This window comes from Scyliorhinus canicula, chromosome 18 (assembly GCF_902713615.1).
Source record: "Scyliorhinus canicula chromosome 18, sScyCan1.1, whole genome shotgun sequence".
Taxonomy (NCBI): Eukaryota; Metazoa; Chordata; class Chondrichthyes; order Carcharhiniformes; family Scyliorhinidae; genus Scyliorhinus; species Scyliorhinus canicula.
Window position 1 is genome coordinate 71,033,330 of NC_052163.1, and position 16,631 is coordinate 71,049,960.

Here is a 16,631-nt window from a genome sequence, read left to right on the forward strand (position 1 = left end):
CTGGGAACTCGGCCCATCGATCAGCTGAGAATCGCTGCCGGCCGTAAAAAAACGGCGGCAGCGATTCGTATCGGGAGTCGGGCGTGGGGGGGGGGGGGGGGGGAGAATAGCGGGAGGGCATCGGAACAGCGTGGCCGTAAAACTTTACGAGCCACGCTATTCTCCGCACCGTCGGGAGTGCGGAGAATCTCGCCCTATGTTTTAGAAAAGTGAGAGGGGATCTCATAGAAACTTACAACATTCTAACAGATTTAGATAGGGTAGATTCAGAAAGAATGTTTCCGATGGTGGGAGAGTCCAGAACTACGGGTCATAGTTTGAGGATAAGGGGTAAATCTTTTAGGTCTGAGGTAAGGAGACATTTCTTTACACAGAGAGTGGTGAATCGGTGGACTTCACGACCACAAAAAGTAGTTGAACGAAACATTATGTAATTTCAAGAAGGAATTTCATGGAATCATAGAAGCAGGCCATTCGCCCCATCGAGTCTGCACGTGCCCTTGGAAAGAGCACCGCACTTAAGGCCACACATCCAGTTACCTCCATAACCTAGTAAACCCACCTAACCTTTTTTTTGGACACTAAGGGCAATTTAGTATGGCCAATCCACCTAACCTGTACATCTTTGGGAGGAAAGTGGAGCACCCGGAGGAAACCCATGCCGCTTCCCCCCCCCCCCCCGATGCTCCGCCCCCAACTTCTCGACAGCGTCGGTCGCGTGTGGTCCCATCCGTCGAGAACTCGGCGTTGCGTCTGCGCACTCAATCCAGCGGTGCTACAGTCGGGGGTGGGCCAATCCGCAGGCGGGGGGTATTTATTAGGGGTTGGGAGCACTGTGGGGGGGTGGTCCGGGGTGCACGAGCTGACCAAAGGGGGGGCACTATTTCACGGCCGGATCCGCGAGCGGCCTCTACCCTGTAGTATGGCCTGGCCGCTGCAGGCCGCTGCCATGCGCATGCGCGGCCACGAACGTGGCAATTCTCTGGGCTCTACGCTGCCGGCATGCTAGCCCCCAGCAAAATGGGGAATTGGTGGCCGCTTTACACCATTCTCCCTGGCGTGAAACTCCGCCGTTCCCAAGCCGGCATGGGGACATAGCCCCATAATCGGAAAATCCAGCCCCAGGTCTTTCAGTGTCCAGTTTGCACAGAGAGCAGAGGTCACATCTTGAACAGAAGAATCTGTGAGAGTGTTGTCACACAGACTGGAGATCAGAGGATGAAAAATAATAGAGAGACCAAGGGATATTGGGGAAAGGGATCAGGGTATCAAACTTGATGATCAGCCATGATCATAATGAATGTTGGAACAGGCTCGAAGGGCCGAATGGCCTCCTCCTGCTTCTATTTTCTATGTATGTTTCCTCAGAGCCAATACTGGAAAGTTAACGATTAATCCTTTGTGTTTTATCTAGATGGAGTGGCGGAGGATCTGGCGCTCAGTGCTGCTCGCTGTCCTGTTGGGGACTGTGTGTCAGGGAGAGAGAAGTGAGATTTCTACTTTTATCTTTTTTTTCTCTTCTTTTAAAAACATTTTCTCCATGAAGAACTCACCATTATTATAGTGCAGAAATAACCTGTTGGGAATGATCTCACGCTGGAATCGATGAACCCAAGACATTGCTAATATTGGGCCTTGGAAGGCCTGCTGGATCTTCCTGGGGTGATCACCGGTGAAGAATATTGATTTTGTCGCTGGCAATGATCAGGAGTGTGGTTGTGCTGGGGTGAGGTGAGGTGTTTCGGAGGGCCGAGGAGAGGGGGAGGCAATTGGGAGGATCCAGCAATGATCTTCATTACCTACACTCAGGAAAGTTTATTAACACATTTACTGGGGTGGATTCTCCGCCTCACGATGCCCGGAACGTGAATCGCGATCAGGCGGAGAATTGGGGGTCATGCGCAAATCGAGGTTTGCGCCAGGCGCTGGTTCCAGTGCCTCCCCCGCAGCAAAAGCATTGTGCCCCTGCACAGCGGGGTCATGCAAAAGCAGCGTTTGCATGCACTTAAATCTAATTAGCAGGTTGGACACAGTATGCTCTGCCCTTCAACAATGCTCTGTCCCTCTCAGACAGATGTCACGCAGGTGCAAGTTACTACATGAATTTACAAACGGGGACTGTGCGCCTTGGCTGCGGAGGGGGAGCGGAAGGCTTGTTAGGGGGTGGCTGTCCAGGTTGGGGGCAGTAGCAGGGAGCGTGGATTCGGGGTGTCCCGCTCGGTGATCAAGGTGGCCTGATCAAGGTCGCCCTTGCTGCAGACTGGGTTTTAAACACACCCCTTTTGTGCTACTTACAGGCTCCTGGCTGCTCACACTGCAGAGTGCTGCCTGTATCCTTTGAATGCTCAGAAGGCCTCTGGTCATCTGGAAGCCCACCCAGATTTCCCCTCTAGACACCCTCATACCCCAGCTGTATCTTCAATGGGATGGGTGTGTGGTGGTATGATTAGCATAGCTGCCTGCCATTGGTGCAGAACACCGGCTTACCATTGGCCCTGGTCGGTCATGTGCCTCCCGACCGGTTGGTTGAGACCAGTCATGTGACAGCTCCCCGATTGGTCGAGAGGCTGAGTTAACCCCGCCTCCAGGGCGGGGTATAAATACCCAGTACTCCCGGCAGTCGTCCTTCTACTGTAATCGACCGCAGGACTTAACATCAAGTATATTAGAGCCATACTTTTGTTCAGCAACTCGTCTCGCGTTCAATTGATGGTACATCAGGGTGTGGCCAAGCATAATCAGGGGCCACCGGGCTTTGGCACTCCTCAGAAGTGCTGCCCCACTGCAGAGGTAGCAGGGGATTGACAAAGCTCACTCTAACCAGAGGACACCTCCACTGTGACCTTGGTAGCCCTCCCTGATTCTCTGCCTCTCTCAGGGCAGAGGGGCCATCAGTGACCCCACTCCACAGGATCACCAGTTGTCTGTTCCTGGTGAGACTGGTAGCGCTGTCACTGCCACCACCACCCGGGGCAGGCTTGAATCTGCAGTCCACCCTGGGGAAGAGGGTGTCCCTCCGCTACTCATTGGCATGGAGCTGGGGTCTGACCCGGATTCCCGAACTCAGGGGGCAGGTCTTCTGTGAGACATCTTGGTGACTGCAGTGAATGTGTGGTAAATGAAGCGCGTAAAAACTGCTCCAGCTGCCAGGCTTTTTATCACTAACTCAGGCCCCAGTAGTTAGAACACCCTCTGGGTCGGGAATTGATGCACAATCAATGGACACAAAACGTAGATAAAGTCCGAACGATAGGCTTTAATACACAAGAAGTGGATCCGGCAGCAGACGTACAGAAGAATGGCTGACTGCTGGGGACACGGGTTCTTATACCCCGCCTCATAGGCGGAGCTACCTACCTCTCAGCCAATCGACTGAGAGGCACATGACATACCTGGGCCAATGGGCAGCGAGTCCTCTGCAGCAATGGCAGCTCACACTCCCAGGTACCGTAATACCCCGAGTCATACTACCACAGGAATTACTCTCAATTCGCGCTGGCAGCGTACTGGGTCATTAGCATACCCTGACTCACTCACCGAAGAGCACCCCAAAGGGAACGTGAGTTGTTTGCTATCAGCCTTGCTGGGAACACTTGTCTCTCAAACGGAGAATCCTGCTCACTGTTCTGCCGGTGGCTCCTTTAAAGGATCAACGAATCGACAATGATCACAGAAAGCATGTTACTGAGGGGCTGATTTGTGCATGTGTGTCTAGTTTGACCTTTCATTGTTTGCTCCTGTGTATTTGACATGTTTTTGCTCCAGGCAATCGCTGCGTTGTCAGTCGAGCCAAAACCTGCACTGAGTGTATGAGAGTGGACAAGGACTGCGCGTACTGTGCTGATGAGGTAACGTACAAAATTACAACAACAACACCCCCACTCCATACCCCAAATCCCAACAACCCCCCCACTCCGCAACCCCACCCTCAAACCCCAACAACCCCCACTCCACACCCCAAATCCCAACAAACCCCCCCACTCCGCAACCCCACCCTCAAACCCCAACAACCCCCACTCCACACCCCCACACCCAACAAACCCGTCAGTCCACACCCCAACCCCCAACAATCCCACACTCTGTACCCCAAACCCCAACAGCCCCCCCACTCCACCCCCCCACCCCCAAACCCCAACAATCTCCCCCACTTTGTACCCCAACCCCCTCACTCCATACCCCAAACCCCAATAACCTCCCCACTCCACACCCCAAACCCCAACAACCCCCCCACTCCGCAACCCAAACCCCAACAACCCCCCCACTCCGCAACCCCACCCTCAAACCCCAACAACCCCCACTCCACACCCCCACACCCAACAAACCCATCAGTCCACTGTGAAAGTGGACAAGGACTGCGCGTACTGTGCTGATGAGGTAACGTACAAAATTACAACAACAACACCCCCACTCCATACCCCAAATCCCAACAACCCCCCCACTCCGCAACCCCACCCCCAACCCCCAACAATCCCACACTCTGTACCCCAAACCCCAACAGCCCCCCCACTCCACCCCCCACCCCAAACCCCGACAACCCCCCACTCTATACCCCAAACCCCAACAGCCCCCCACTCCACCCCCCACCCCAAACCCCAACAATCTCCCCCACTCTGTACCCCAAACCCCAATAACCCCCCACTCCACACCCCAAACCCCAACAACTCCCCCACTCCACACCCAAACCCCAACAACCCCCCCACTCCACACCCAAACCCCAACAACCCCCCCACTCCACACCCCAAACCTCAACAACCCCCCCACTCCACACCCCACCCCAAACCCCAACAACCTCCCCACTTTGTACCCCAAACCCCAACAGCCCCCCACTCCACCCCCCCACCCCAAACCCCAACAACCCCCCCACCCAACAACCCAAACCCCAACAACCCCCCCACTCCACACCCCAAACCCCCATCAACCCCCCACTCCACACCTCAAACCCCCAAAACACCCCCTCTCCACACCTCACACCCCAACAAACCCCCCACTCCGTACCCCAAACCCCAACAACCCCCCCACCCCCCCACCCCCAAACCCTAACAATCTCCCCCACTTCTTACCCCAAACCCCCCACACCCCGTACCCCAAACCCCAACACTCCATACCCCAAATCCCAACAACCCCCCCACTCCGCAACCCCACCCCCAACCCCCAACAATCCCACACTCTGTACCCCAAACCCCAACAGCCTCCCCACTCCACCCCCCCCACCCCAAACGCCGACAACCCCCCACTCTGTACCCCAAACCCCAACAGCCCCCCACTCCACCCCCCACCCCAAACCCCAACAATCTCCCCCACTCTGTACCCCAAACCCCAATAACCCCCCACTCCACACCCCAAACCCCAACAACCCCCCCACTCCACACCCAAACCCCAACAACCCCCCCACTCCACACCCAAACCCCAACAACCCCCCCACTCCACACCCCAAACCTCAACAGCCCCCCACTCCACCCCCCCACCCCAAACCCAAACAACCCCCCCCACCCAACAACCCAAACCCCAACAACCCCCCACTCCACACCCCAAACCCCAACAACCCCCCCACTCCACACCCCAAACCCCCAAAACACCCCCTGTCCACACCTCACACCCCAACAAACCCCCCACTCCATACCCCAAACCCCAACAACCCCCCCACCCCCCACCCCCAAACCCTAACAATCTCCCCCACTTCTTACCCCAAACCCCCCACACTCCGTACCCCAAACCCCAACAACCCCCCCCAACTCCACACCCCAAACCCCAATAACCCCCCCACTCCACACCCCAAACCCCAATAACTCCCCCACTCCACACCCCAAACCCCAACAACCCCCCCCACTTTGTACCCCAAACCCCAACAACCCCACCCACTCCACAGCCCACCCCTAAACCCCAACAACCCCTCCACCCACTCTGTACCCCAAACCCCAACAATCCCCCACTCCACACCCCCACCCCTAAACCCCAACAACTCCCCCACTCTGTACCCCACACCCCAACAACCCCCACACTCCACACCCCCACCCCTAAACCCCAACAACCCCCCCACTCTGTACCCCACACCCCAACAACCCCTTCACTCCACACCCCAAACCACAACAATCCCCCCAGTCCACCCCCAAACCGCAACTACCCCCCACTCCACCCCCAAACCCCAACAACCTCCCCACTCAACCCCCCAAACCCCAACAACCCCCCACTCCACACCTCAAACCCCAACAACCCCCCCACTCTGGACCCCACACCCCAAAAACCCCCCTCACTCCACACCCCAAACCCCAACAACCCCCCCGACTCCACCCCCAAACCCCAACAACCCCCCCACTCCACACCCCAAATCCCAACAACCCCCCACTCCGTACCCCAAACACCAACAACCCCCCCACTCCACCCCCCACCCCCAAACCCCCCCACTCCAAACCCCAACAAACCCCCCACTCCACCCCCAAACCCCAACAAACCCCAACAACCCTTCCACTCCACACCCCAAACCCCAACAACCCTCCCACTCCACACCCCGAACCCCAACAACCCCCCCACTCCACACCCCAAACCCCAACAACCCCCCCACTCCGTACCCCAAACCCCAACAACCCCCCACTCCACCCCCACCCCCAAACCCCCCATTCCACACACCAAACCCCAACAGCCCCCCCACTCCACACCCTAAACCCCAACCACCCCCCACTCCACACCCCAAACCCCAATAACCCCCCACTCCACCCCCAAACCCCAACAGCCCCCCCACCCCGTACCCACCCCCCCAAACCCCAACAACCCCCCCACTCCACACCCCAACAGCCCCCCCAGTCCACACCCCAAACACCAAAACCACCCCCACTCCGTACCCCAAACCCCAACAACCCCCCACTCCACCCCCAAACCCCAACAACACCCCACTCCACACCCCAAATGCCAACAACCCCCCCCACTCCGTACTCCAAACCCCAACAACCCCCCCACTCCACACCTCAAACCCCAACAATCCCCCCACTCCGTACCCCAAACCCCAACAACCGCCCACTCTGTACCCCACACCCCAACAACCACCCCCACTCCACCCCAAACCCCAACAACCCCCCCACTACACACACTCACCCACACCCCAAACGCAAACAATCTCTCAATTCTGCATCCTACCCCCCAAAAGGCAAAATAGACCCCCTCCACAGGCCCAACCCAAACACGCACACACCAATATCCAAACACCAACACATACACCGCTGCACACCCTCACTCCCCAAACCACAACACAGACCCCCCTCCACACCCTCACCCCCAAACCTAACACAGACACCCCTCCACCCGCACCCCAAACACCAGCACAGACCCCCCTCCACACCCTCACTCCCCAACCACTAACACAGACCCCCCTCCACACCCTCACTCCCCAAACCACAACACAGACCCCCCTCCACACCCTCACCCCCAAATCTAACACAGACACCCCTCCACCCTCACCCCCAAACACCAGCACAGACCCCCCTCCGCACCCTCACCCCCAAACACCAACACAGACCCCCTTCATACCCTCACCCACAAACCCCAACACAGACCCCCCTCCACACCCTCACTCCCCCAAACACCAACACAGACCCCCCTTTACACCTTCACTCCCCAAACACCAACACAGACTCCCTCCACACCCTCACCCCCATGGGCAGGAGGAGGGTATAGGGAGATTCAGAGTTGATCAATTTTGGGATGTATACATCACGGCTAGACCAGTATTTGTTGCTTTCCCTAATTCATAGAATCCCCATAGTTCAGAAGGTGGCCATTTGGCCCATCGAATCTGCATTGACCCTCTGAAAGAGCACCCACTCCCTAACCTATCCCGATAACCCAGTAACCCCACCTAACCTTTTGGGCACCAAGGGGAAATTTAACATAGCCAATCCACCTAATCTACACATCTTCGGACTGCCCTTGAGAAGGTAATAATGAGAGGCCTCCATGAACCACTGTAGTCCATGTTGTGTAGGTACACTGGCGGAGGTTTGAGGGGACTAGGTAATGGGAGAGATGTGCTGCAGTAAACCGTATTTCTTTTCTTGCAGGGCATCCTTTATCCCAGATGTGATCTTCTCAACAACCTGCAGTCAAAGTGCAAGCAGATAATGCAGATGACCAGTTCGATGAACATAAAAAGGGTATGTCTTCCACAGGGGATGGCACACTGCTCAGTCTGTTGCCTGTGAGCAAGAAATCCAGACCTGAAGCACTCCCTCTCCAAGAGGAAGTCTTTCCACCAGGATCACTTTTCTCCTCTTACTCCTGAATGAGTTGACTTTAGCTGGGGCACAGTTTGCCACACATTCCTATTGTCTTTCAGATGTGGGACACAGTTGGCCACAGGCAACAGCACCTCCTAATCAGACTCTTAACCGCCCCAATGACTGATGACTCAGGAGTTTTATGAAGCATCTACAATGCTGTACCAGCTGAGACCTTCAATATCTGCAGAAAATTTAAATTCTTTTGCTCATCCAAAAGTCATGATGCCATGATATTGTTCTTGTGGATTGCGCTATTGGGATACACATGTTTTGAGTTATGTTTGTGCTGGGTGCAATCCTCCTGAGATATTATTCACTTGGGTTATGGCGCTTTTGACGTGCTACAGATGGGACGCAGCTCATGTATTGGATATAGAACTTACTTGGATTTAATTTAGGTGGGGTTTGATTATTTTGGGGTGTGGCTCTGTTGGGGGTGTGACTCTGTTCCGGCAGTGGTTCTGTTGGGTGTGTGGCTCTGTTCTGGCAGTGGTTCTGTTGGGTGTGTGACTCTGTTGGGTGTGTGGCTCTGTTAGGGGTGCGGCTCTGTTGGGAGTGTGACTCTGTTCTGGCAGTGGCTCTGTTGGGAGTGTGACTCTGTTCTGGCAGTGGTTCTGTTGGGTGTGTGACTCTGTTGGGTGTGTGGCTCTGTTAGGGGTGCGGCTCTGTTCGGAGTGTGACTCTGTTCTGGCAGTGGCTCTGTTGGGAGTGTGACTCTGTTCTGGCATTGGCTCTGTTGGGGGTGTGGCTCTGTTGGGTGTGTGGCTCTGTTGGGTGCGTGGCTCTGTTGGGGGTGTGGCGCTGTTGGGGGTGTGGCTCTGTTGGGGGTGTGGCTCTGTTGGGGGTGTGGCTCTGTTGGGAGTGTGGCTCTGTTGGGGGTGTGGCTCTGTTGGGTGTGTGACTCTGTTCTGGCAGTGGTTCTGTTGGGTGTGTGGCTCTGTTGGGTGTGTGGCTCTGTTGGGGGTGTGGCTCTGTTCTGGCAGTGGCTCTGTTGGGAGTGTGGCTCTGTTGGGGGTGTGGCTCTGTTGGGGGTGTGGCTCTGTTGGGGGTGTGGCTCTGTTGGGGGTGTGGCTCTGTTAGGTGCGTGGCTCTGTTGGGGGTGTGGCTCTGTTGGGGGTGCGGCTCTGTTCTGGCAGTGGTTCTGTTGGGTGCGCGGCTCTGTTGGGAGTGTGACTCTGTTGGGTGTGTGGTTCTGTTGGGTGTGTGACTCTGTTGGGGGTGTGGCTCTGTTGGGAGTGTGACTCTGTTCTGGCAGTGGCTCTGTTGGGGGTGCGGCTCTGTTCTGGCAGTGGCTCTGTTGGGGGTGTGGCTCTGTTGGGGGTGTGGTTCTGTTGGGGGTGTGGCTCTGTTGGGAGTGTGACTCTGTTCTGGCAGTGGCTCTGTTGGGGGTGTGACTCTGTTCTGGCAGTGGCTCTGTTGGGGGTGTGGCTCTGTTGGGGGTGCGGCTCTGTTGGGGGTGTGACTCTGTTCTGGCAGTGGCTCTGTTGGGGGTGTGACTCTGTTCTGGCAGTGGCTCTGTTGGGGGTGTGGCTCTGTTGGGGGTGCGGCTCTGTTGGGAGTGTGACTCTGTTCTGGCAGTGGCTCTGTTGGGTGTGTGGCTCTGTTCTGGCAGTGGCTCTGTTGGGAGTGTGACTCTGTTCTGGCAGTGGCTCTGTTGGGTGTGTGGCTCTGTTGGGTGTGTGGCTCTGTTGGGGGTGTGACTCTGTTCTGGCAGTGGCTCTGTTGGGGGTGTGGCTCTGTTGGGGGTGCGGCTCTGTTGGGAGTGTGACTCTGTTCTGGCAGTGGCTCTGTTGGGAGTGTGACTCTGTTCTGGCAGTGGCTCTGTTGGGTGTGTGGCTCTGTTCTGGCAGTGGCTCTGTTGGGAGTGTGACTCTGTTCTGGCAGTGGCTCTGTTGGGGGTGTGACTCTGTTGGGGGTGTGACTCTGTTCTGGCAGTGGTTCTGTTGGGAGTGTGACTCTGTTCTGGCAGTGGCTCTGTTGGGGGTGTGACTCTGTTCTGGCAGTGGTTCTGTTGGGGGTGTGGCTCTGTTGGGGGTGTGGCTCTGTTGGGTGCGTGACTCTGTTGGGGGTGTGGCTCTGTTCTGGCAGTGGTTCTGTTGGGGGTGTGGCTCTGTTCTGGCAGTGGCTCTGTTGGGGGTGTGGCTCTGTTGGGGGTGTGGCTCTGTTGGGTGTGTGGCTCTGTTGGGAGTGCGGCTCTGTTGGGTGTGTGACTCTGTTCTGGCAGTGGCTCTGTTGGGGGTGTGGCTCTGTTGGGTGTGTGACTCTGTTCTGGCAGTGGCTCTGTTGGGAGTGTGGCTCTGTTGGGGGGTGTGGCTCTGTTGGGGGTGTGGCTCTGTTGGGGTGTGGCTCTGTTCTGGCAGTGGTTCTGTTGGGTGTGTGGCTCTGTTGGGGGTGTGGCTCTGTTGGGGGTGTGGCTCTGTTGGGGGTGTGGCTCTGTTGGGGGTGTGGCTCTGTTCTGGCAGTGGCTCTGTTGGGTCCGTGGCTCTGTTGGGGGTGTGGCTCTGTTGGGGGTGTGGCTCTGTTGGGGGTGTGGCTCTGTTGGGTGTGTGGCTCTGTTGGGGGTGTGGCTCTGTTGGGGGTGTGGCTCTGTTCTGGCAGTGGCTCTGTTGGGGGTGTGGCTCTGTTGGGGGTGTGGCTCTGTTGGGGGTGTGGCTCTGTTGGGAGTGTGACTCTGTTCTGGCAGTGGCTCTGTTGGGTGTGTGACTCTGTTGGGGGTGCGGCTCTGTTGGGGGTGTGACTCTGTTGGGGGTGTGACTCTGTTCTGGCAGTGGCTCTGTTGGGGGTGTGGCTCTGTTGGGGTGCGGCTCTGTTGGGGGTGTGGCTCAGTTGGGGGTGTGGCTCTTTTCTGGCAGTGGTTCTGTTGGGTGTGTGGTTCTGTTGGGGGTGTGGCTCTGTTGGGGGTGTGGCTCTGTTGGGTGTGTGGCTCTGTTGGGGGTGTGGCTCTGTTCTGGCAGTGGCTCTGTTGGGGGTGTGGCTCTGTTGGGGGTGTGGCTCTGTTCTGGCAGTGGTTCTGTTGGGGGTGTGGTTCTGTTGGGTGTGTGGCTCTGTTGGGGGTGTGGCTCTGTTGGGGGTGTGGTTCTGTTGGGGGTGTGGTTCTGTTGGGTGTGTGGCTCTGTTGGGGGTGCGGCTCTGTTGGGGGTGTGGCTCTGTTGGGAGTGTGGCTCTGTTGGGGGTGTGGCTCTGTTGGGTGTGTGGCTCTGTTGGGGGTGCGGCTCTGTTGGGGGTGTGGCTCTGTTGGGGGTGTGGCTCTGTTGGGAGTGTGACTCTGTTCTGGCAGTGGCTCTGTTGGGGGTGAGGCTCTTTTCTGGCAGTGGTTCTGTTGGGGGTGCGGCTCTGTTGGGAGTGTGACTCTGTTCTGGCAGTGGCTCTGTTGGGGGTGAGGCTCTTTTCTGGCAGTGGCTCTGTTGGGGGTGTGGCTCTGTTCTGGCAGTGGTTCTGTTGGGGTGTGGCTCTGTTGGGAGTGTGGCTCTGTTGGGGGTGTGGCTCTGTTCTGGCAGTGGCTCTGTTGGGGGTGTGGCTCTGTTGGGGGTGTGGCTCTGTTGGGGGTGCGGCTCTGTTGGGAGTGTGACTCTGTTCTGGCAGTGGCTCTGTTGGGGGTGAGGCTCTTTTCTGGCAGTGGCTCTGTTGGGGGTGTGGCTCTGTTCTGGCAGTGGCTCTGTTGGGGGTGAGGCTCTGTTCTGGCAGTGGCTCTGTTGGGAGTGTGACTCTGTTCCGGCAGTGGCTCTGTTGGGGGTGAGGCTCTGTTCTGGCAGTGGTTCTGTTGGGGGTGTGGCTCTGTTGGGGGTGTGACTCTGTTGGGGGTGTGGCTCTGTTCTGGCAGTGACTCTGTTGGGGGTGTGACTCTGTTCTGACAGTGGCTCTGTTGGGGGTGTGGCTCTGTTCTGGCAGTGACTCTGTTGGGGGTGTGACTCTGTTCTGGCAGTGGCTCTGTTGGGGGTGTGGCTCTGTTGGGGTGCGGCTCTGTTGGGGGTGTGGCTCAGTTGGGGGTGTGGCTCTTTTCTGGCAGTGGTTCTGTTGGGGGTGTGGCTCTTTTCTGGCAGTGGCTCAGTTGGGGGTGTGGCTCTTTTCTGGCAGTGGTTCTGTTGGGGGTGTGGCTCTGTTGGGGGTGCGGCTCTGTTGGGTGTGTGGCTCTGTTGGGAGTGTGGCTCTGTTCTGGCAGTGGCTCTGTTGGGAGTGTGACTCTGTTCTGGCAGTGGCTCTGTTGGGGGTGAGGCTCTTTTCTGGCAGTGGCTCTGTTGGGGGTGTGCCTCTGTTCTGGCAGTGGCTCTGTTGGGGGTGCGGCTCTGTTGGGTGTGTGACTCTGTTCTGACAGTGGCTCTGTTGGGGGTGCGGCTCTATTCTGGCAGTGGCTCTGTTGGGGGTGAGACTCTGTTCCGGCAGTGGCTCTGTTGGGGGTGTGGCTCGGTTGGGGGTGTGGCTCTGTTGGGGGTGTGGCTCTGTTGGGGGTGCGGCTCTATTCTGGCAGTGGTTCTGTTGGGGGTGTGGCTCTGTTAGGGGTGCGGCTCTGTTGGGGGTGTGGCTCTGTTCTGGCAGTGGTTCTGTTGGAGGTGTGGCTCTGTTGGGTGTGTGGCTCTGTTGGGGGTGTGGCTCTGTTGGGGGTGTGGCTCTGTTGGGGGTGTGACTCTGTTGGGGGTGTGGCTCTGTTGGGGGTGTGGCTCTGTTCCGGCAGTGGCTCTGTTAGGAGTGTGACTCTGTTCTGGCAGTGGCTCTGTTGGGGGTGTAGCTCTGTTGGGGGTGAGGCTCTGTTGGGTGCGTGGCTCTGTTGGGGGTGAGGCTCTTTTCTGGCAGTGGTTCTGTTGGGGGTGCGGCTCTGTTGGGAGTGTGGCTCTGTTGGGAGTGTGACTCTGTTCTGGCAGTGGCTCTGTTGGGGGTGTGACTCTGTTCCGGCAGTGGCTCTGTTGGGGGTGTGACTCTGTTCTGGCAGTGGCTCTGTTGGGGGTGTGACTCTGTTGGGAGTGTGACTCTGTTCTGGCAGTGGCTCTGTTGGGAGTGTGACTCTGTTCCGGCAGTGGCTCTGTTGGGGGTGAGGCTCTTTTCTGGCAGTGGCTCTGTTGGGGGTGTGACTCTGTTCTGGCAGTGGTTCTGTTGGGTGCGTGGCTCTGTTGGGGGTGTGGCTCTGTTGGGGGTGTGGCTCTGTTGGGGGTGTGGCTCTGTTGGGGGTGTGGCTCTGTTGGGTGTGTGGCTCTGTTGGGGGTGTGGCTCTGTTGGGGATGTGGCTCTGTTGGGAGTGTGGCTCTGTTGGGGGTGTGGCTCTGTTGGGTGTGTGGCTCTGTTGGGGGTGCGGCTCTGTTGGGGGTGTGGCTCTGTTGGGGGTGTGGCTCTGTTGGGAGTGTGGCTCTGTTGGGGGTGTGGCTCTGTTCTGGCAGTGGCTCTGTTGGGGGTGTGACTCTGTTCTGGCAGTGGCTCTGTGGGGAGTGTGACTCTGTTCTGGCAGTGGCTCTGTTGGGGGTGTGGCTCTGTTGGGGGTGTGGCTCTGTTCTGGCAGTGGCTCTGTTGGGGGTGTGGCTCTGTTGGGGGTGTGGCTCTGTTGGGGGTGTGGCTCTGTTGGGGGTGTGGCTCTGTTGGGAGTGTGGCTCTGTTCTGGCAGTGGCTCTGTTGGGTGTGTGGCTCTGTTGGGTGTGTGGCTCTGTTCTGGCAGTGGTTCTGTTGGGAGTGTGACTCTGTTCTGGCAGTGGCTCTGTTGGGGGTGTGGCTCTGTTGGGGGTGTGGCTCTGTTCTGGCAGTGGCTCTGTTGGGGGTGCGGCTCTGTTGGGGGTGTGGCTCTGTTCTGGCAGTGGTTCTGTTGGGAGTGTGACTCTGTTCTGGCAGTGGCTCTGTTTGGAGTGTGGCTCTGTTCTGGCAGTGGTTCTGTTGGGAGTGTGACTCTGTTCTGGCAGTGGCTCTGTTGGGTGTGTGGCTCTGTTGGGTGTGTGGCTCTGTTGGGGGTGTGGCTCTGTTGGGTGCGTGGCTCTGTTGGGGGTGTGGCTCTGTTGGGGGTGTGGCTCTGTTGGGGGTGTGACTCTGTTGGGGGTGTGACTCTGTTCTGGCAGTGGCTCTGTTGGGGGTGTGGCTCTGTTCTGGCAGTGGCTCTGTTGGGGGTGTGGCTCTGTTGGGGGTGTGACTCTGTTCTGGCAGTGACTCTGTTGGGGGTGCGGCTCTGTTCTGGCAGTGACTCTGTTGGGAGTGTGGTTCTGTTGGGGGTGTGGCTCTGTTCTGGCAGTGGCTCTGTGGGGGTGTGGCTCTGTTGGGGGTGTGGCTCTGTTCTGGCAGTGGCTCTGTTGGGAGTGTGGCTCTGTTGGGTGTGTGGCTCTGTTGGGGGTGCGGTTCTGTTGGGGTGTGGCTCTGTTGGGGGTGTGGCTCTGTTGGGGGTGTGGCTCTGTTGGGTGTGTGGCTCTGTTGGGGGTGCGGCTCTGTTGGGGGTGCGGCTCTGTTGGGGGTGTGGCTCTGTTGGGGGTGTGGCTCTGTTGGGGGTGTGGCTCTGTTGGGGGTGTGGCTCTGTTGGGGGTGTGGCTCTGTTCTGGCAGTGGTTCTGTTGGGGGTGTGGCTCTGTTCTGGCAGTGGTTCTGTTGGGGGTGTGGCTCTGTTGGGGGTGTGGCTCTGTTGGGGGTGTGGCTCTGTTCTGGCAGTGGCTCTGTTGGGGGTGTGGCTCTGTTGGGGGTGTGACTCTGTTGGGGGTGTGGCTCTGTTGGGGGTGTGGCTCTGTTGGGGGTGTGGCTCTGCTCTGGCAGTGGCTCTGTTGGGGTGTGGCTCTGTTGGGGGTGTGGCTCTGTTGGGGGTGTGGCTCTGTTGGGGGTGTGGCTCTGTTGGGGTGTGGCTCTGCTCTGGCAGTGGCTCTGTTGGGGGTGTGGCTCTGTGGGGGTGTGGCTCTGTTGGGGGTGTGGCTCTGTTGGGGGTGTGGCTCTGTTGGGGGTGTGGCTCTGTTCTGGCAGTGGCTCTGTTGGGAGTGTGACTCTGTTCTGGCAGTGGCTCTGTTGGGGGTGTGGCTCTGTTAGGGGTGTGGCTCTGTTCTGGCAGTGGCTCTGTTGGGTGTGTGGCTCTGTTGGGAGTGTGACTCTGTTCTGGCAGTGGCTCTGTTGGGGGTGTGACTCTGTTGGGTGTGCGGCTCTGTTCTGGCAGTGGCTCTGTTGGGTGTGTGGCTCTGTTAGGGGTGTGGCTCTGCTCTGGCAGTGGCTCTGTTAGGGGTGTGGCTCTGCTCTGGCAGTGGTTCTGTTGGGTGTGCGGCTCTGTTCTGGCAGTGGTTCTGTTGGGGGTGTGGCTCTGTTGGGGGTGTGGCTCTGTTGGGTGTGTGGCTCTGTTAGGGGTGTGGCTCTGTTGGGGGTGTGGCTCTGTTGGGGGTGTGGCTCTGTTGGGGGTGTGGCTCTGTTGGGTGTGTGGCTCTGTTGGGTGCGTGGCTCTGTTGGGAGTGTGGCTCTGTTGGGGGTGTGGCTCTGTTGGGGGTGTGGCTCTGTTGGGGGTGTGGCTCTGTTCTGGCAGTGGCTCTGTTGGGGGTGCGGCTCTGTTGGGGGTGTGGCTCTGTTGGGGGTGCGGCTCTGTTGGGGGTGTGGCTCTGTTGGGGGTGTGGCTCTGTTGGGGGTGTGGCTCTGTTGGGGGTGTGGCTCTGTTGGGGGTGTGGCTCTGTTCTGGCAGTGGTTCTGTTGGGGGTGTGGCTCTGTTCTGGCAGTGGTTCTGTTGGGGGTGTGGCTCTGTTGGGGGTGTGGCTCTGTTGGGGGTGTGGCTCTGTTCTGGCAGTGGCTCTGTTGGGGGTGTGGCTCTGTTGGGGGTGTGACTCTGTTGGGGGTGTGGCTCTGTTGGGGGTGTGGCTCTGTTGGGGGTGTGGCTCTGTTGGGGGTGTGGCTCTGTTGGGGGTGTGGCTCTGTTGGGGGTGTGGCTCTGTTGGGAGTGTGGCTCTGTTCTGGCAGTGGCTCTGTTGGGGGTGCGGCTCTGTTCTGGCAGTGGCTCTGTTGGGAGTGTGGCTCTGTTCTGGCAGTGGCTCTGTTGGGGGTGTGGCTCTGTTGGGTGTGTGGCTCTGTTGGGTGTGTGGCTCTGTTGGGTGTGTGGCTCTGTTAGGGGTGTGGCTCTGTTGGGGGTGTGGCTCTGTTGGGGGTGTGGCTCTGTTAGGGGTGTGGCTCTGTTGGGGGTGTGGCTCTGTTGGGGGTGTGGCTCTGTTGGGGGTGTGGCTCTGTTGGGAGTGTGGCTCTGTTCTGGCAGTGGCTCTGTTGGGGGTGTGGCTCTGTTCTGGCAGTGGCTCTGTTGGGGGTGCGGCTCTGTTGGGGGTGTGACTCTGTTCTGGCAGTGGCTCTGTTGGGGGTGTGGTTCTGTTGGGGGTGTGGCTCTGTTGGGGGTGTGGCTCTGTTCTGGCAGTGGCTCTGTTGGGGGTGCGGCTCTGTTGGGGGTGTGACTCTGTTC

General features: G+C 58.3%; 1 protein-coding gene across 3 annotated transcripts in view; it reads left to right on the forward strand.

Moving 5' to 3' along the window:
* Positions 1–16,631, forward strand: part of itgb4 (integrin, beta 4) — a 311,978-nt gene that overhangs the window by 28,898 nt on the left and 266,449 nt on the right. For all 3 annotated transcript variants that reach the window (XM_038777234.1, XM_038777235.1, XM_038777236.1), the window contains exons 2-4: positions 1,415–1,487; positions 3,766–3,848; positions 8,049–8,141. In XM_038777234.1, the coding sequence (XP_038633162.1) occupies positions 1,415–1,487; positions 3,766–3,848; positions 8,049–8,141 (249 nt within the window). The remainder of the gene's footprint in view (positions 1–1,414; positions 1,488–3,765; positions 3,849–8,048; positions 8,142–16,631) is intronic.